Here is a 19,667-nt window from a genome sequence, read left to right as displayed (position 1 = left end):
AAGCTACAATGCAGCATAAACTTTAATGAGTCTAAAGAGTGAAACAAAGCTGTGCGTGCTGGAAGGGACGCGGTCCGGGCTGCTACAAGGGCAGCTGACGGTCAGGCACCCCTTCACAGCAATGGGACGCACGTCTTCCTCCCACACACGTGGGGAGAGGGTGATGAGCAGGGCCCCTCCCAACTTGCTTCAGGATGAACCCGTGGCACAGGACAGCAGGAGACAACAGGGACTCGTGATGCGGAGAAGAAAGCAGGCGAAGGAGAAGACAACAGTTGGCCGTCTTTCCAGACAGCACAGGCTGGCACCTTGCTTCCCTCCCTCCTTTGCGGGAGGGCACGAGGGCGCTCAACCCTTCTGGAAACCCTGGCCAGCAGCTCCATCCTCAGTCCGGCACCCGGCTTTGGGCTTCCTGGTCGATGCACTCACTGGAGGTCCAGCCCGGCTTTAGCAGGGCAGGCACCTTCTGCCACAGTAGCGGCCACCAAGGCCAGAGAGGTTAAAGCCCCCGGAGTTGATGGGCACTCCCTCCTCACTCAGGATGCTGCCAACAGCAGCGGAGGTGGTGGATCCCACAGCGGTGTTCTGGGGGAAGGAGCTGAGGATGGGTCCGGGCAGGGTCACCACCACGGGAGAGGGCTGGATCACCACCCGGGAGTCCTGGCACTGCCTGACACAGGGCTCGTTGCAGCTGTTGGCAAGCGGGGTTGGGCCACAGGGACGGCACAGATCGTAGCAGGACATGGCTGCGGGATGGAGGTGCACCTGGGAGAGAGGGCAGGGAAAGCAGAGGCAGCATGTGAGGCGCAGGCCGACAGCCTGCTCGGCAAGAGCAAAGGCACAGTCTGGGGAGCAGGGAGGAAGGGAGATTAAAGAGCCCTGGTCCCCAAGGGTCCCCTCCCTGCAAAGAAAGCCCAAGGCCTTCTCCCACCTCCCCCCACCGGAGAACAGGAAGAACAGGGACACCAGGAGCAGATCGAGTAGCAAGGCTCTCAGCAAAAGCTGTGCTGAGGCAAAGGCTCAGCTGAGGCCGGAAGACAGAGAGGAAAAGGAGAAAGACAAGAAAGAGGCAAAGGCGGTTGCAGCTCACCTTCTTCACCAAGGACGAGAAGGCAAGAGAAGTGGATGAGGAAGCCTGCTGTTGGACTGGCTTTTATACTGGTCATGACTGCTCCGGGCCCAGAGGCACTCTTTGCGCATGTAATGTAATGTGTTTACCAACAAGCTCATCTTGCATGCGAAGCATCACAATTACAGAAACGGGGACACCGCTTATGTTCCCTGCAACGCTGCCTTTTCATTTCCCTCTTCGTGACATGCCCGTTCAGCCACACAGGCTCCTTTCAAGTGACAGTATTAGAGGCCAAAACGTTTCCAGGGGAAATGACACGTCAGCACAGGCAGATGATCCAGGCAGTGATGAGGAGTGTCCCACCCTGCCAGGTGATGCTAGTCCCTTGCCCTCCAGGGCCTCACTTTAAAGTGTTTCCTCAAGAATGGGGCAGGTCTCCTCCTAACCCTGAGGCTTCGGCCTGGACACCCCCATGCAGGGGTCGGCACCATCAGTCGCTCGCTCTCTCATGCTGTGCTCACTCACACTGTATTAGGCATCGCCTCTCTAGGCAGGGCACCCCGGCTCTTGGGTTTTCGACTCTCTCTCTGAGATTGAGCTTTGATCTCGGCAGAAGTTTGCCTGCCTCTTTTGCCATCTTCTTTCTCTCCTTCATCCCTACCTGCCTTGAGCAGCAGACTACCAGTGGTTAAGAATGAAGGCTATTCCTCTCCCAACACTCTTTGCTGGAGACCGCTGGCAAAGCTGGAGGCACCTCAGTGACCGAGGCACAGGCTGGCCCATCGATACACGTCCTTCTTCCTGCCACAACTTCTACTTTGGCCATCCAGACTGCTGCCACACCAGGCATGACCAAATACGTGGCAGGATTTCCACAGGACACCCAACCCTGCTCAGCAGCAAGCAGGCTCCACGAGTCTTGGCAAGGACAGTCGGAGGAGCACGGCACAAGAGGTGCCTCCTACTCTCCAGAAGCGCAACAAGAGCAGCAGGACCAAAGCATTGCCTGTGGAGGACAAGGGCATGGGAAGGAGGGACTGAGAACAGAGCTGGCGGGGTACCACTCCACAGCTTGAGGCCCCGTTGGAGGGACAAAAGGATCACTGCTTGGGACCTCTCCAGGCACAGCCTGCACAGCAGCTGAGTGGGGTTTCTGCAGGATTTGCAGCACATCTGCTCCAGACTCGCGTCCCTTCAGGACACAGTGACACACACAGAAGGACTCCACAACACCTAATGCTTCTGACCACAAGACTGCTCCGCTGGGGGCAAAGATGCTTTTCCTGCTCCGTTCTTGAACTTTGCGGACCCTCCAGGACGTGTCAGCAATGCTACCCATCACTTTCCAATGAGGATGGACGATCCCTGTGTGTCCATTCCCCTCCCCTCCCTATTTTACTCACCCATGATCAACGCATCCCCATTGTGCCAAAATCTAGCAGAGGGCTCACATCTCCCTTATACAGAGCTGCCCTTGCTGCCACCTGTCCCTTCAACTCCCTTGGGACTCCCTCCAGTTCCAGGGTTTGGAAGAAGTGCTTGGAGGACAGAAGGGCAAGGACACGTTGCAACTGGTAACATGCGATCGCAGCCTTGGGCAGGTGGTTGTTAGCCTGCACAGAAATGTCTTCCAGCAGGGCAATGGCTTGCCTCATCAACTGGAAGCCAGTATCCAACCTCGCTCGTTGATCACATGTCCCTTAGGGCAGCTCCTGGCCACCTTTTCCATACTCAGGCAATACCACGCACCCCTCCACTGCCCCATGTCTCTTCCAATGACCATAGCCCTTCAGGGTACTCAGCCCCTCCATGCACGAGAGAGGTCCAGCACTGGCCCTTACCCACCCACCCCGTTCCCCTCCACGGTATAACATTTCCCCTGGACGGCTCGGCTGGCCATCCCGGGAGGGAAGGGGCATGAGGAGACTCAAGCTACAATGCAGCATAAACTTTAATGAGTCTAAAGAGTGAAACAAAGCTGTGCGTGCTGGAAGGGACGCGGTCCGGGCTGCTACAAGGGCAGCTGACGGTCAGGCACCCCTTCACAGCAATGGGACGCACGTCTTCCTCCCACACACGTGGGGAGAGGGTGATGAGCAGGGCCCCTCCCAACTTGCTTCAGGATGAACCCGTGGCACAGGACAGCAGGAGACAACAGGGACTCGTGATGCGGAGAAGAAAGCAGGCGAAGGAGAAGACAACAGTTGGCCGTCTTTCCAGACAGCACAGGCTGGCACCTTGCTTCCCTCCCTCCTTTGCGGGAGGGCACGAGGGCGCTCAACCCTTCTGGAAACCCTGGCCAGCAGCTCCATCCTCAGTCCGGCACCCGGCTTTGGGCTTCCTGGTCGATGCACTCACTGGAGGTCCAGCCCGGCTTTAGCAGGGCAGGCACCTTCTGCCACAGTAGCGGCCACCAAGGCCAGAGAGGTTAAAGCCCCCGGAGTTGATGGGCACTCCCTCCTCACTCAGGATGCTGCCAACAGCAGCGGAGGTGGTGGATCCCACAGCGGTGTTCTGGGGGAAGGAGCTGAGGATGGGTCCGGGCAGGGTCACCACCACGGGAGAGGGCTGGATCACCACCCGGGAGTCCTGGCACTGCCTGACACAGGGCTCGTTGCAGCTGTTGGCAAGCGGGGTTGGGCCACAGGGACGGCACAGATCGTAGCAGGACATGGCTGCGGGATGGAGGTGCACCTGGGAGAGAGGGCAGGGAAAGCAGAGGCAGCATGTGAGGCGCAGGCCGACAGCCTGCTCGGCAAGAGCAAAGGCACAGTCTGGGGAGCAGGGAGGAAGGGAGATTAAAGAGCCCTGGTCCCCAAGGGTCCCCTCCCTGCAAAGAAAGCCCAAGGCCTTCTCCCACCTCCCCCCACTGGAGAACAGGAAGAACAGGGACACCAGGAGCAGATCGAGTAGCAAGGCTCTCAGCAAAAGCTGTGCTGAGGCAAAGGCTCAGCTGAGGCCGGAAGACAGAGAGGAAAAGGAGAAAGACAGGAAAGAGGCAAAGGCGGTTGCAGCTCACCTTCTTCACCAAGGACGAGAAGGCAAGAGAAGTGGATGAGGAAGCCTGCTGTTGGACTGGCTTTTATACTGGTCATGACTGCTCCGGGCCCAGAGGCACTCTTTGCGCATGTAATGTAATGTGTTTACCAACAAGCTCATCTTGCGTGCGAAGCATCACAATTACAGAAACGGGGACACCGCTTATGTTCCCTGCAACGCTGCCTTTTCATTTCCCTCTTCGTGACATGCCCGTTCAGCCACACAGGCTCCTTTCAAGTGACAGTATTAGAGGCCAAAACGTTTCCAGGGGAAATGACACGTCAGCACAGGCAGATGATCCAGGCAGTGATGAGGAGTGTCCCACCCTGCCAGGTGATGCTAGTCCCTTGCCCTCCAGGGCCTCACTTTAAAGTGTTTCCTCAAGAATGGGGCAGGTCTCCTCCTAACCCTGAGGCTTCGGCCTGGACACCCCCATGCAGGGGTCGGCACCATCAGTCGCTCGCTCTCTCATGCTGTGCTCACTCACACTGTATTAGGCATCGCCTCTCTAGGCAGGGCACCCCGGCTCTTGGGTTTTCGACTCTCTCTCTGAGATTGAGCTTTGATCTCGGCAGAAGTTTGCCTGCCTCTTTTGCCATCTTCTTTCTCTCCTTCATCCCTACCTGCCTTGAGCAGCAGACTACCAGTGGTTAAGAATGAAGGCTATTCCCCTCCCAACACTCTTTGCTGGAGACCGCTGGCAAAGCTGGAGGCACCTCAGTGACCGAGGCACAGGCTGGCCCATCGATACACGTCCTTCTTCCTGCCACAACTTCTACTTTGGCCATCCAGACTGCTGCCACACCAGGCATGACCAAATACGTGGCAGGATTTCCACAGGACACCCAACCCTGCTCAGCAGCAAGCAGGCTCCACGAGTCTTGGCAAGGACAGTCGGAGGAGCACGGCACAAGAGGTGCCTCCTACTCTCCAGAAGCACAACAAGAGCAGCAGGACCAAAGCATTGCCTGTGGAGGACAAGGGCATGGGAAGGAGGGACTGAGAACAGAGCTGGCGGGGTACCACTCCACAGCTTGAGGCCCCGTTGGAGGGACAAAAGGATCACTGCTTGGGACCTCTCCAGGCACAGCCTGCACAGCAGCTGAGTGGGGTTTCTGCAGGATTTGCAGCACATCTGCTCCAGACTCACGTCCCTTCAGGACACAGTGACACACACAGAAGGACTCCACAACACCTAATGCTTCTGACCACAAGACTGCTCCGCTGGGGGCAAAGATGCTTTTCCTGCTCCGTTCTTGAACTTTGCGGACCCTCCAGGACGTGTCAGCAATGCTACCCATCACTTTCCAATGAGGATGGACGATCCCTGTGTGTCCATTCCCCTCCCCTCCCTATTTTACTCACCCATGATCAACGCATCCCCATTGTGCCAAAATCTAGCAGAGGGCTCACATCTCCCTTATACAGAGCTGCCCTTGCTGCCACCTGTCCCTTCAACTCCCTTGGGACTCCCTCCAGTTCCAGGGTTTGGAAGAAGTGCTTGGAGGACAGAAGGGCAAGGACACGTTGCAACTGGTAACATGCGATCGCAGCCTTGGGCAGGTGGTTGTTAGCCTGCACAGAAATGTCTTCCAGCAGGGCAATGGCTTGCCTCATCAACTGGAAGCCAGTATCCAACCTCGCTCGTTGATCACATGTCCCTTAGGGCAGCTCCTGGCCACCTTTTCCATACTCAGGCAATACCACGCACCCCTCCACTGCCCCATGTCTCTTCCAATGACCATAGCCCTTCAGGGAACTCAGCCCCTCCATGCACGAGAGAGGTCCAGCACTGGCCCTTACCCACCCACCCCGTTCCCCTCCACGGTATAACATTTCCCCTGGACGGCTCGGCTGGCCATCCCGGGAGGGAAGGGGCATGAGGAGACTCAAGCTACAATGCAGCATAAACTTTAATGAGTCTAAAGAGTGAAACAAAGCTGTGCGTGCTGGAAGGGACGCGGTCCGGGCTGCTACAAGGGCAGCTGACGGTCAGGCACCCCTTCACAGCAATGGGACGCACGTCTTCCTCCCACACACGTGGGGAGAGGGTGATGAGCAGGGCCCCTCCCAACTTGCTTCAGGATGAACCCGTGGCACAGGACAGCAGGAGACAACAGGGACTCGTGATGCGGAGAAGAAAGCAGGCGAAGGAGAAGACAACAGTTGGCCGTCTTTCCAGACAGCACAGGCTGGCACCTTGCTTCCCTCCCTCCTTTGCGGGAGGGCACGAGGGCGCTCAACCCTTCTGGAAACCCTGGCCAGCAGCTCCATCCTCAGTCCGGCACCCGGCTTTGGGCTTCCTGGTCGATGCACTCACTGGAGGTCCAGCCCGGCTTTAGCAGGGCAGGCACCTTCTGCCACAGTAGCGGCCACCAAGGCCAGAGAGGCTAAAGCCCCCGGAGTTGATGGGCACTCCCTCAGCACTCAGGATGCTGCCAACAGCAGCGGAGGTGGTGGATCCCACAGCGGTGTTCTGGGGGAAGGAGCTGAGGATGGGCCCGGGCAGGGTCACCACCACGGGAGATGGTTCAATAACCACCCGGGAGTCCTGGCACTGCCTGACACAGGGCTCGTTGCAGCTGTTGGCAAGCGGGGTTGGGCCACAGGGACGGCACAGATCGTAGCAGGACATGGCTGCGGGATGGAGGTGCACCTGGGAGAGAGGGCAGGGAAAGCAGAGGCAGCATGTGAGGCGCAGGCCGACAGCCTGCTCGGCAAGAGCAAAGGCACAGTCTGGGGAGCAGGGAGGAAGGGAGATTAAAGAGCCCTGGTCCCCAAGGGTCCCCTCCCTGCAAAGAAAGCCCAAGGCCTTCTCCCACCTCCCCCCACTGGAGAACAGGAAGAACAGGGACACCAGGAGCAGATCGAGTAGCAAGGCTCTCAGCAAAAGCTGTGCTGAGGCAAAGGCTCAGCTGAGGCCGGAAGACAGAGAGGAAAAGGAGAAAGACAAGAAAGAGGCAAAGGCGGTTGCAGCTCACCTTCTTCACCAAGGACGAGAAGGCAAGAGAAGTGGATGAGGAAGCCTGCTGTTGGACTGGCTTTTATACTGGTCATGACTGCTCCGGGCCCAGAGGCACTCTTTGCGCATGTAATGTAATGTGTTTACCAACAAGCTCATCTTGCATGCGAAGCATCACAATTACAGAAACGGGGACACCGCTTATGTTCCCTGCAACGCTGCCTTTTCATTTCCCTCTTCGTGACATGCCCGTTCAGCCACACAGGCTCCTTTCAAGTGACAGTATTAGAGGCCAAAACGTTTCCAGGGGAAATGACACGTCAGCACAGGCAGATGATCCAGGCAGTGATGAGGAGTGTCCCACCCTGCCAGGTGATGCTAGTCCCTTGCCCTCCAGGGCCTCACTTTAAAGTGTTTCCTCAAGAATGGGGCAGGTCTCCTCCTAACCCTGAGGCTTCGGCCTGGACACCCCCATGCAGGGGTCGGCACCATCAGTCGCTCGCTCTCTCATGCTGTGCTCACTCACACTGTATTAGGCATCGCCTCTCTAGGCAGGGCACCCCGGCTCTTGGGTTTTCGACTCTCTCTCTGAGACTGAGCTTTGATCTCGGCAGAAGTTTGCCTGCCTCTTTTGCCATCTTCTTTCTCTCCTTCATCCCTACCTGCCTTGAGCAGCAGACTACCAGTGGTTAAGAATGAAGGCTATTCCCCTCCCAACACTCTTTGCTGGAGACCGCTGGCAAAGCTGGAGGCACCTCAGTGACCGAGGCACAGGCTGGCCCATCGATACACGTCCTTCTTCCTGCCACAACTTCTACTTTGGCCATCCAGACTGCTGCCACACCAGGCATGACCAAATACGTGGCAGGATTTCCACAGGACACCCAACCCTGCTCAGCAGCAAGCAGGCTCCACGAGTCTTGGCAAGGACAGTCGGAGGAGCACGGCACAAGAGGTGCCTCCTACTCTCCAGAAGCGCAACAAGAGCAGCAGGACCAAAGCATTGCCTGTGGAGGACAAGGGCATGGGAAGGAGGGACTGAGAACAGAGCTGGCGGGGTACCACTCCACAGCTTGAGGCCCCGTTGGAGGGACAAAAGGATCACTGCTTGGGACCTCTCCAGGCACAGCCTGCACAGCAGCTGAGTGGGGTTTCTGCAGGATTTGCAGCACATCTGCTCCAGACTCACGTCCCTTCAGGACACAGTGACACACACAGAAGGACTCCACAACACCTAATGCTTCTGACCACAAGACTGCTCCGCTGGGGGCAAAGATGCTTTTCCTGCTCCGTTCTTGAACTTTGCGGACCCTCCAGGACGTGTCAGCAATGCTACCCATCACTTTCCAATGAGGATGGACGATCCCTGTGTGTCCATTCCCCTCCCCTCCCTATTTTACTCACCCATGATCAACGCATCCCCATTGTGCCAAAATCTAGCAGAGGGCTCACATCTCCCTTATACGGAGCTGCCCTTGCTGCCACCTGTCCCTTCAACTCCCTTGGGACTCCCTCCAGTTCCAGGGTTTGGAAGAAGTGCTTGGAGGACAGAAGGGCAAGGACACGTTGCAACTGGTAACATGCGATCGCAGCCTTGGGCAGGTGGTTGTTAGCCTGCACAGAAATGTCTTCCAGCAGGGCAATGGCTTGCCTCATCAACTGGAAGCCAGTATCCAACCTCGCTCGTTGATCACATGTCCCTTAGGGCAGCTCCTGGCCACCTTTTCCATACTCAGGCAATACCACGCACCCCTCCACTGCCCCATGTCTCTTCCAATGACCATAGCCCTTCAGGGAACTCAGCCCCTCCATGCACGAGAGAGGTCCAGCACTGGCCCTTACCCACCCACCCCGTTCCCCTCCACGGTATAACATTTCCCCTGGACGGCTCGGCTGGCCATCCCGGGAGGGAAGGGGCATGAGGAGACTCAAGCTACAATGCAGCATAAACTTTAATGAGTCTAGAGAGTGAAACAAAGCTGTGCGTGCTGGAAGGGACGCGGTCCGGGCTGCTACAAGGGCAGCTGACGGTCAGGCACCCCTTCACAGCAATGGGACGCACGTCTTCCTCCCACACACGTGGGGAGAGGGTGATGAGCAGGGCCCCTCCCAACTTGCTTCAGGATGAACCCGTGGCACAGGACAGCAGGAGACAACAGGGACTCGTGATGCGGAGAAGAAAGCAGGCGAAGGAGAAGACAACAGTTGGCCGTCTTTCCAGACAGCACAGGCTGGCACCTTGCTTCCCTCCCTCCTTTGCGGGAGGGCACGAGGGCGCTCAACCCTTCTGGAAACCCTGGCCAGCAGCTCCATCCTCAGTCCGGCACCCGGCTTTGGGCTTCCTGGTCGATGCACTCACTGGAGGTCCAGCCCGGCTTTAGCAGGGCAGGCACCTTCTGCCACAGTAGCGGCCACCAAGGCCAGAGAGGCTAAAGCCCCCGGAGTTGATGGGCACTCCCTCAGCACTCAGGATGCTGCCAACAGCAGCGGAGGTGGTGGATCCCACAGCGGTATTCTGGGGGAAGGAGCTGAGGATGGGCCCGGGCAGGGTCACCACCACGGGAGATGGTTCAATAACCACCCGGGAGTCCTGGCACTGCCTGACACAGGGCTCGTTGCAGCTGTTGGCAAGCGGGGTTGGGCCACAGGGACGGCACAGATCGTAGCAGGACATGGCTGCGGGATGGAGGTGCACCTGGGAGAGAGGGCAGGGAAAGCAGAGGCAGCATGTGAGGCGCAGGCCGACAGCCTGCTCGGCAAGAGCAAAGGCACAGTCTGGGGAGCAGGGAGGAAGGGAGATTAAAGAGCCCTGGTCCCCAAGGGTCCCCTCCCTGCAAAGAAAGCCCAAGGCCTTCTCCCACCTCCCCCCACTGGAGAACAGGAAGAACAGGGACACCAGGAGCAGATCGAGTAGCAAGGCTCTCAGCAAAAGCTGTGCTGAGGCAAAGGCTCAGCTGAGGCCGGAAGACAGAGAGGAAAAGGAGAAAGACAAGAAAGAGGCAAAGGCGGTTGCAGCTCACCTTCTTCACCAAGGACGAGAAGGCAAGAGAAGTGGATGAGGAAGCCTGCTGTTGGACTGGCTTTTATACTGGTCATGACTGCTCCGGGCCCAGAGGCACTCTTTGCGCATGTAATGTGTTTGCCAACAAGCTCATCTTGCGTGCGAAGCATCACAATTACAGAAATGGGGACACCGCTTATGTTCCCTGCAACGCTGCCTTTTCATTTCCCTCTTCGTGACATGCCCATTCAGCCACACAGGCTCCTTTCAAGTGACCGTATTAGAGGCCAAAACGTTTCCAGGGGAAATGACACGTCAGCACAGGCAGATGATCCAGGCAGTGATGAGGAGTGTCCCACCCTGCCAAGTGATGCCATCCCCTTGCCCTCCAGGGCCTCACTTTCAGCGTTCTCATAATGAACGGGGCATGTTTTCTGGCAGTCCTAAAATACAAGGCCAGACTTTAAAAGAATTTTCTGTGACGGGAGTCAACATATCCATTGCGGAACCTCATACCTAACTCCATCAAAGTTAGGTATAAACTTCCCAGTCACCTTGGATACCCTGTAAGGTTTTAGACTCAGCAATTTAACATCAAGAGAAATTCATATGCTCTTTGCTCGTCCTTACCTTCTCTGGAGAGCCTCCAATCAACAGGAGAAGGACGTTTGAGAAGCAGAGACACTCCCCTCCAACACGTGCTAAGTCTGCTCCCTGCCCCCACCACCACCAAAGGTCAGTGTTGGGGCTTCCCAACGGTTCCTTCTTCATCCCCAAGACTGCCAAACACTTCTTCTTTGAGCCTACACGCTAACTCAATAACATACACTGCAACAAGCTTGGAAAGCTTTCCATGAGACATCAAAACTCATCACAAGTACTCATAGTCTGGGAATGTCAGCAGGAACACACTGGAAGCAAGTAGACATCAGGATATCTGTTTCCTCTTCCCAAGCATCTCAGCACTCTCAGACATGAGTTTCCCACTGGCCCATGCTAGTCCCACAGTCAGCACCTACGGTGAGGGTCTGCCCAAAGGCTCCAGTGCCCTGCTGCACCCTACCCTCTCTGATCACGTGCCGCAGACGCTCTCTACCCGGCCTGGTACGATGTTTTCACCCCACCGTGCTTCTGCTGTCAGCTCAGCATGGCTTATGGGTGTTGATGGAGAGTGCATTTCCTGAGGGCCCTCCTGCACAGCAGGGCACTGGGATTTTGCTAGCAGCAGCTGTCTTTCAGGGAAGACAGGGCTTTAGCTATGGGGAAAGGCACCGTGGGGGTTCCCACAGCATATGGGGCAGCACAAGAGATGACCCTCGCTCTACGTGAAGCAGGACTGGGAAGCGCTGGGAGGCACGGGGCAAAACGTCACCTGTGGAAGACTAGAGGATGTGGGAGGAAAGGATAGGCACCTTGTCCTCTCCTACATCACCAGCTACATGACAACTTTACACACAAGCGAGGTTACTTCCCTCCCGGATGTCGGTGGTCTTGCGGTTCAGGGCAGAAAGGCAGGAAGACACAATGGCTGCATCCTGCAGGTTTCTTTCTTTCCTTCCTCCAGCGTGCAAGGGACGGAGAAGGACTTGCTAAATGCCCTCACTTCAGTGTCATGGGCCACACGTCATGTAAACTCCCAAGCAGTGACTGTGCCGCTCTGGCCACATTGCTGAATACTTCAGAAAGGGAGCTGGGGACACAACGAGATGGTCTGGGGGCAGAAGTGAAGAGATACAACTCCTTGCGCATCTGTCAACGCACCAGACACGTCTTGGAGCCATGGAGAGCGTGACAGGGGTTTGCTGAGAGAGACAACAAGTCTGGCGTTTGGGACAGCGGGATGTGGGTGACTTTGGGAAGGCTTTGTCACATGTAAAGGACAGTCCCCTCCAGGTGACCATTTCAGTGGGACACCCACTCTCAGTCCCTCAAAAGGATACAAGCGCACCACATCGTTTCAGCCACCCCTTTACCCTGTATGGGATCACATTTGCTTATGCAGCATAGTATTGTACCCTGGGCTGCTTTAGACAAAGTATTTCCTCCAGCTTGAGGGAGTTGATCCTTCCCCTTCACTCAGCACTCATGAGGCCACAGCGGGAGTACCGTGTCCAGTTCTGGGCTCCTCAGTGCGAGAGCGACATGGACATAGTGGAGAGAGACAAATGAAAGGCCACGCAGATGATTAAGGGACTGGAGGGTCGCACGTATGAGGAAAGACTGAGAGCTGGGATGAGCAGGCTGGGGGCGGGCTGGGGCTCACTGATGTATTTAAATACCAGAAGGGAAGGTGCAAGGAGGAAGGAGTTAGGGTCTTTTCAGTGCTGCCCGTCGAAAGGACCAGAGGCAATGGGCACAAAAGGAAACACGGAAAGCTCCATCTGAATGTCAGGAAACGCTCTTTCACTGTGAGGGTCACCAAACACTGGAACAGGTTGCCCAGGGAGATTATGGAGCCTCCATCCCTGGAGATATCCAAAAGCCATCTGGAGCTAGAGCAACTGGCTCTAGGTTGACCTCCTCGAGCAGGGTACTGGACGAGATGACCTCCAGAAGTCCCTGCCAACCCCAATCATGCTGTGATTCTGTGATTTCCCATTGAGCAGCTTGGCTGGCCATCCCGGGAGGGAAGGGGCATGAGGAGACTCAAGCTACAATGCAGCATAAACTTTAATGAGTCTAGAGAGTGAAACAAAGCTGTGCGTGCTGGAAGGGACGCGGTCCAGGCTGCTACAAGGGCAGCTGACGGTCAGGCACCCCTTCACAGCAATGGGACGCACGTCTTCCTCCCACACACGTGGGGAGAGGGTGATGAGCAGGGCCCCTCCCAACTTGCTTCAGGATGAACCCGTGGCACAGGACAGCAGGAGACAACAGGGACTCGTGATGCGGAGAAGAAAGCAGGCGAAGGAGAAGACAACAGTTGGCCGTCTTTCCAGACAGCACAGGCTGGCACCTTGCTTCCCTCCCTCCTTTGCGGGAGGGCACGAGGGCGCTCAACCCTTCTGGAAACCCTGGCCAGCAGCTCCATCCTCAGTCCGGCACCCGGCTTTGGGCTTCCTGGTCGATGCACTCACTGGAGGTCCAGCCCGGCTTTAGCAGGGCAGGCACCTTCTGCCACAGTAGCGGCCACCAAGGCCAGAGAGGCTAAAGCCCCCGGAGTTGATGGGCACTCCCTCAGCACTCAGGATGCTGCCAACAGCAGCGGAGGTGGTGGATCCCACAGCGGTGTTCTGGGGGAAGGAGCTGAGGATGGGCCCGGGCAGGGTCACCACCACGGGAGATGGTTCAATAACCACCCGGGAGTCCTGGCACTGCCTGACACAGGGCTCGTTGCAGCTGTTGGCAAGCGGGGTTGGGCCACAGGGACGGCACAGATCGTAGCAGGACATGGCTGCGGGATGGAGGTGCACCTGGGAGAGAGGGCAGGGAAAGCAGAGGCAGCATGTGAGGCGCAGGCCGACAGCCTGCTCGGCAAGAGCAAAGGCACAGTCTGGGGAGCAGGGAGGAAGGGAGATTAAAGAGCCCTGGTCCCCAAGGGTCCCCTCCCTGCAAAGAAAGCCCAAGGCCTTCTCCCACCTCCCCCCACTGGAGAACAGGAAGAACAGGGACACCAGGAGCAGATCGAGTAGCAAGGCTCTCAGCAAAAGCTGTGCTGAGGCAAAGGCTCAGCTGAGGCCGGAAGACAGAGAGGAAAAGGAGAAAGACAGGAAAGAGGCAAAGGCGGTTGCAGCTCACCTTCTTCACCAAGGACGAGAAGGCAAGAGAAGTGGATGAGGAAGCCTGCTGTTGGACTGGCTTTTATACTGGTCATGACTGCTCCGGGCCCAGAGGCACTCTTTGCGCATGTAATGTGTTTGCCAACAAGCTCATCTTGCGTGCGAAGCATCACAATTACAGAAATGGGGACACCGCTTATGTTCCCTGCAACGCTGCCTTTTCATTTCCCTCTTCGTGACATGCCCATTCAGCCACACAGGCTCCTTTCAAGTGACAGTATTAGAGGCCAAAACGTTTCCAGGGGAAATGACACGTCAGCACAGGCAGATGATCCAGGCAGTGATGAGGAGTGTCCCACCCTGCCAAGTGATGCCATCCCCTTGCCCTCCAGGGCCTCACTTTCAGCGTTCTCATAATGAACGGGGCATGTTTTCTGGCAGTCCTAAAATACAAGGCCAGACTTTAAAAGAATTTTCTGTGACGGGAGTCAACATATCCATTGCGGAACCTCATACCTAACTCCATCAAAGTTAGGTATAAACTTCCCAGTCACCTTGGATACCCTGTAAGGTTTTAGACTCAGCAATTTAACATCAAGAGAAATTCATATGCTCTTTGCTCGTCCTTACCTTCTCTGGAGAGCCTCCAATCAACAGGAGAAGGACGTTTGAGAAGCAGAGACACTCCCCTCCAACACGTGCTAAGTCTGCTCCCTGCCCCCACCACCACCAAAGGTCAGTGTTGGGGCTTCCCAACGGTTCCTTCTTCATCCCCAAGACTGCCAAACACTTCTTCTTTGAGCCTACACGCTAACTCAATAACATACACTGCAACAAGCTTGGAAAGCTTTCCATGAGACATCAAAACTCATCACAAGTACTCATAGTCTGGGAATGTCAGCAGGAACACACTGGAAGCAAGTAGACATCAGGATATCTGTTTCCTCTTCCCAAGCATCTCAGCACTCTCAGACATGAGTTTCCCACTGGCCCATGCTAGTCCCACAGTCAGCACCTACGGTGAGGGTCTGCCCAAAGGCTCCAGTGCCCTGCTGCACCCTACCCTCTCTGATCACGTGCCGCAGACGCTCTCTACCCGGCCTGGTACGATGTTTTCACCCCACCGTGCTTCTGCTGTCAGCTCAGCATGGCTTATGGGTGTTGATGGAGAGTGCATTTCCTGAGGGCCCTCCTGCACAGCAGGGCACTGGGATTTTGCTAGCAGCAGCTGTCTTTCAGGGAAGACAGGGCTTTAGCTATGGGGAAAGGCACCGTGGGGGTTCCCACAGCATATGGGGCAGCACAAGAGATGACCCTCGCTCTACGTGAAGCAGGACTGGGAAGCGCTGGGAGGCACGGGGCAAAACGTCACCTGTGGAAGACTAGAGGATGTGGGAGGAAAGGATAGGCACCTTGTCCTCTCCTACATCACCAGCTACATGACAACTTTACACACAAGCGAGGTTACTTCCCTCCCGGATGTCGGTGGTCTTGCGGTTCAGGGCAGAAAGGCAGGAAGACACAATGGCTGCATCCTGCAGGTTTCTTTCTTTCCTTCCTCCAGCGTGCAAGGGACGGAGAAGGACTTGCTAAATGCCCTCACTTCAGTGTCATGGGCCACACGTCATGTAAACTCCCAAGCAGTGACTGTGCCGCTCTGGCCACATTGCTGAATACTTCAGAAAGGGAGCTGGGGACACAACGAGATGGTCTGGGGGCAGAAGTGAAGAGATACAACTCCTTGCGCATCTGTCAACGCACCAGACACGTCTTGGAGCCATGGAGAGCGTGACAGGGGTTTGCTGAGAGAGACAACAAGTCTGGCGTTTGGGACAGCGGGATGTGGGTGACTTTGGGAAGGCTTTGTCACATGTAAAGGACAGTCCCCTCCAGGTGACCATTTCAGTGGGACACCCACTCTCAGTCCCTCAAAAGGATACAAGCGCACCACATCGTTTCAGCCACCCCTTTACCCTGTATGGGATCACATTTGCTTATGCAGCATAGTATTGTACCCTGGGCTGCTTTAGACAAAGTATTTCCTCCAGCTTGAGGGAGTTGATCCTTCCCCTTCACTCAGCACTCATGAGGCCACAGCGGGAGTACCGTGTCCAGTTCTGGGCTCCTCAGTGCGAGAGCGACATGGACATAGTGGAGAGAGACAAATGAAAGGCCACGCAGATGATTAAGGGACTGGAGGGTCGCACGTATGAGGAAAGACTGAGAGCTGGGATGAGCAGGCTGGGGGCGGGCTGGGGCTCACTGATGTATTTAAATACCAGAAGGGAAGGTGCAAGGAGGAAGGAGTTAGGGTCTTTTCAGTGCTGCCCGTCGAAAGGACCAGAGGCAATGGGCACAAAAGGAAACACGGAAAGCTCCATCTGAATGTCAGGAAACGCTCTTTCACTGTGAGGGTCACCAAACACTGGAACAGGTTGCCCAGGGAGATTATGGAGCCTCCATCCCTGGAGATATCCAAAAGCCATCTGGAGCTAGAGCAACTGGCTCTAGGTTGACCTCCTCGAGCAGGGTACTGGACGAGATGACCTCCAGAAGTCCCTGCCAACCCCAATCATGCTGTGATTCTGTGATTTCCCATTGAGCAGCTTGGCTGGCCATCCCGGGAGGGAAGGGGCATGAGGAGACTCAAGCTACAATGCAGCATAAACTTTAATGAGTCTAGAGAGTGAAACAAAGCTGTGCGTGCTGGAAGGGACGCGGTCCGGGCTGCTACAAGGGCAGCTGACGGTCAGGCACCCCTTCACAGCAATGGGACGCACGTCTTCCTCCCACACACGTGGGGAGAGGGTGATGAGCAGGGCCCCTCCCAACTTGCTTCAGGATGAACCCGTGGCACAGGACAGCAGGAGACAACAGGGACTCGTGATGCGGAGAAGAAAGCAGGCGAAGGAGAAGACAACAGTTGGCCGTCTTTCCAGACAGCACAGGCTGGCACCTTGCTTCCCTCCCTCCTTTGCGGGAGGGCACGAGGGCGCTCAACCCTTCTGGAAACCCTGGCCAGCAGCTCCATCCTCAGTCCGGCACCCGGCTTTGGGCTTCCTGGTCGATGCACTCACTGGAGGTCCAGCCCGGCTTTAGCAGGGCAGGCACCTTCTGCCACAGTAGCGGCCACCAAGGCCAGAGAGGCTAAAGCCCCCGGAGTTGATGGGCACTCCCTCAGCACTCAGGATGCTGCCAACAGCAGCGGAGGTGGTGGATCCCACAGCGGTGTTCTGGGGGAAGGAGCTGAGGATGGGCCCGGGCAGGGTCACCACCACGGGAGATGGTTCAATAACCACCCGGGAGTCCTGGCACTGCCTGACACAGGGCTCGTTGCAGCTGTTGGCAAGCGGGGTTGGGCCACAGGGACGGCACAGATCGTAGCAGGACATGGCTGCGGGATGGAGGTGCACCTGGGAGAGAGGGCAGGGAAAGCAGAGGCAGCATGTGAGGCGCAGGCCGACAGCCTGCTCGGCAAGAGCAAAGGCACAGTCTGGGGAGCAGGGAGGAAGGGAGATTAAAGAGCCCTGGTCCCCAAGGGTCCCCTCCCTGCAAAGAAAGCCCAAGGCCTTCTCCCACCTCCCCCCACCGGAGAACAGGAAGAACAGGGACACCAGGAGCAGATCGAGTAGCAAGGCTCTCAGCAAAAGCTGTGCTGAGGCAAAGGCTCAGCTGAGGCCGGAAGACAGAGAGGAAAAGGAGAAAGACAGGAAAGAGGCAAAGGCGGTTGCAGCTCACCTTCTTCACCAAGGACGAGAAGGCAAGAGAAGTGGATGAGGAAGCCTGCTGTTGGACTGGCTTTTATACTGGTCATGACTGCTCCGGGCCCAGAGGCACTCTTTGCGCATGTAATGTGTTTGCCAACAAGCTCATCTTGCGTGCGAAGCATCACAATTACAGAAATGGGGACACCGCTTATGTTCCCTGCAACGCTGCCTTTTCATTTCCCTCTTCGTGACATGCCCATTCAGCCACACAGGCTCCTTTCAAGTGACCGTATTAGAGGCCAAAACGTTTCCAGGGGAAATGACACGTCAGCACAGGCAGATGATCCAGGCAGTGATGAGGAGTGTCCCACCCTGCCAAGTGATGCCATCCCCTTGCCCTCCAGGGCCTCACTTTCAGCGTTCTCATAATGAACGGGGCATGTTTTCTGGCAGTCCTAAAATACAAGGCCAGACTTTAAAAGAATTTTCTGTGACGGGAGTCAACATATCCATTGCGGAACCTCATACCTAACTCCATCAAAGTTAGGTATAAACTTCCCAGTCACCTTGGATACCCTGTAAGGTTTTAGACTCAGCAATTTAACATCAAGAGAAATTCATATGCTCTTTGCTCGTCCTTACCTTCTCTGGAGAGCCTCCAATCAACAGGAGAAGGACGTTTGAGAAGCAGAGACACTCCCCTCCAACACGTGCTAAGTCTGCTCCCTGCCCCCACCACCACCAAAGGTCAGTGTTGGGGCTTCCCAACGGTTCCTTCTTCATCCCCAAGACTGCCAAACACTTCTTCTTTGAGCCTACACGCTAACTCAATAACATACACTGCAACAAGCTTGGAAAGCTTTCCATGAGACATCAAAACTCATCACAAGTACTCATAGTCTGGGAATGTCAGCAGGAACACACTGGAAGCAAGTAGACATCAGGATATCTGTTTCCTCTTCCCAAGCATCTCAGCACTCTCAGACATGAGTTTCCCACTGGCCCATGCTAGTCCCACAGTCAGCACCTACGGTGAGGGTCTGCCCAAAGGCTCCAGTGCCCTGCTGCACCCTACCCTCTCTGATCACGTGCCGCAGACGCTCTCTACCCGGCCTGGTACGATGTTTTCACCCCACCGTGCTTCTGCTGTCAGCTCAGCATGGCTTATGGGTGTTGATGGAGAGTGCATTTCCTGAGGGCCCTCCTGCACAGCAGGGCACTGGGATTTTGCTAGCAGCAGCTGTCTTTCGGGGAAGACAGGGCTTTAGCTATGGGGAAAGGCACCGTGGGGGTTCCCACAGCATATGGGGCAGCACAAGAGATGACCCTCGCTCTACGTGAAGCAGGACTGGGAAGCGCTGGGAGGCACGGGGCAAAACGTCACCTGTGGAAGACTAGAGGATGTGGGAGGAAAGGATAGGCACCTTGTCCTCTCCTACATCACCAGCTACATGACAACTTTACACACAAGCGAGGTTACTTCCCTCCCGGATGTCGGTGGTCTTGCGGTTCAGGGCAGAAAGGCAGGAAGACACAATGGCTGCATCCTGCAGGTTTCTTTCTTTCCTTCCTCCAGCGTGCAAGGGACGGAGAAGGACTTGCTAAATGCCCTCACTTCAGTGTCATGGGCCACACGTCATGTAAACTCCCAAGCAGTGACTGTGCCGCTCTGGCCACATTGCTGAATACTTCAGAAAGGGAGCTGGGGACACAACGAGATGGTCTGGGGGCAGAAGTGAAGAGATACAACTCCTTGCGCATCTGTCAACGCACCAGACACGTCTTGGAGCCATGGAGAGCGTGACAGGGGTTTGCTGAGAGAGACAACAAGTCTGGCGTTTGGGACAGCGGGATGTGGGTGACTTTGGGAAGGCTTTGTCACATGTAAAGGACAGTCCCCTCCAGGTGACCATTTCAGTGGGACACCCACTCTCAGTCCCTCAAAAGGATACAAGCGCACCACATCGTTTCAGCCACCCCTTTACCCTGTATGGGATCACATTTGCTTATGCAGCATAGTATTGTACCCTGGGCTGCTTTAGACAAAGTATTTCCTCCAGCTTGAGGGAGTTGATCCTTCCCCTTCACTCAGCACTCATGAGGCCACAGCGGGAGTACCGTGTCCAGTTCTGGGCTCCTCAGTGCGAGAGCGACATGGACATAGTGG

The 19,667-nt window shown here is 56.1% G+C and overlaps 3 protein-coding genes and 3 pseudogenes across 3 annotated transcripts; all 6 read right to left on the bottom strand.

Moving 5' to 3' along the window:
• Positions 1-447: 447 nt before the first annotated feature.
• On the bottom strand, positions 448-1,246 carry LOC138687142 (feather beta keratin-like; annotated as a pseudogene).
• Positions 1,247-3,448: 2,202 nt separating this feature from the next.
• On the bottom strand, positions 3,449-4,247 carry LOC138687141 (feather beta keratin-like; annotated as a pseudogene).
• A 2,202-nt stretch (positions 4,248-6,449) lies between these two features.
• Positions 6,450-7,248, bottom strand: LOC138687140 (feather beta keratin-like; annotated as a pseudogene).
• Positions 7,249-9,450: 2,202 nt separating this feature from the next.
• On the bottom strand, positions 9,451-10,244 carry LOC138687139 (feather beta keratin). The gene is made up of 2 exons (XM_069793113.1): positions 10,098-10,244; positions 9,451-9,771 (listed from the first exon to the last, which is right to left on the bottom strand). Exons 1-2 carry the CDS (start codon positions 10,242-10,244, stop codon positions 9,451-9,453), a joined length of 468 nt encoding a protein of 155 aa, XP_069649214.1.
• Positions 10,245-13,169: 2,925 nt separating this feature from the next.
• On the bottom strand, positions 13,170-13,963 carry LOC138687138 (feather beta keratin). Its single transcript, XM_069793112.1, has 2 exons — positions 13,817-13,963; positions 13,170-13,490 (listed from the first exon to the last, which is right to left on the bottom strand). Exons 1-2 carry the CDS (start codon positions 13,961-13,963, stop codon positions 13,170-13,172), a joined length of 468 nt encoding a protein of 155 aa, XP_069649213.1.
• Positions 13,964-16,888: 2,925 nt separating this feature from the next.
• On the bottom strand, positions 16,889-17,682 carry LOC138687137 (feather beta keratin). Its single transcript, XM_069793111.1, has 2 exons — positions 17,536-17,682; positions 16,889-17,209 (listed from the first exon to the last, which is right to left on the bottom strand). The coding sequence occupies exons 1-2, from the start codon at positions 17,680-17,682 to the stop codon at positions 16,889-16,891; spliced, it is 468 nt and encodes a 155-aa protein (XP_069649212.1).
• Positions 17,683-19,667: the final 1,985 nt, after the last annotated feature.

The sequence above is a fragment of the Haliaeetus albicilla genome, chromosome 10 (genome assembly GCF_947461875.1).
Source record: "Haliaeetus albicilla chromosome 10, bHalAlb1.1, whole genome shotgun sequence".
Taxonomy (NCBI): Eukaryota; Metazoa; Chordata; class Aves; order Accipitriformes; family Accipitridae; genus Haliaeetus; species Haliaeetus albicilla.
This window is presented reverse-complemented; position numbering and strand designations above follow the sequence as displayed.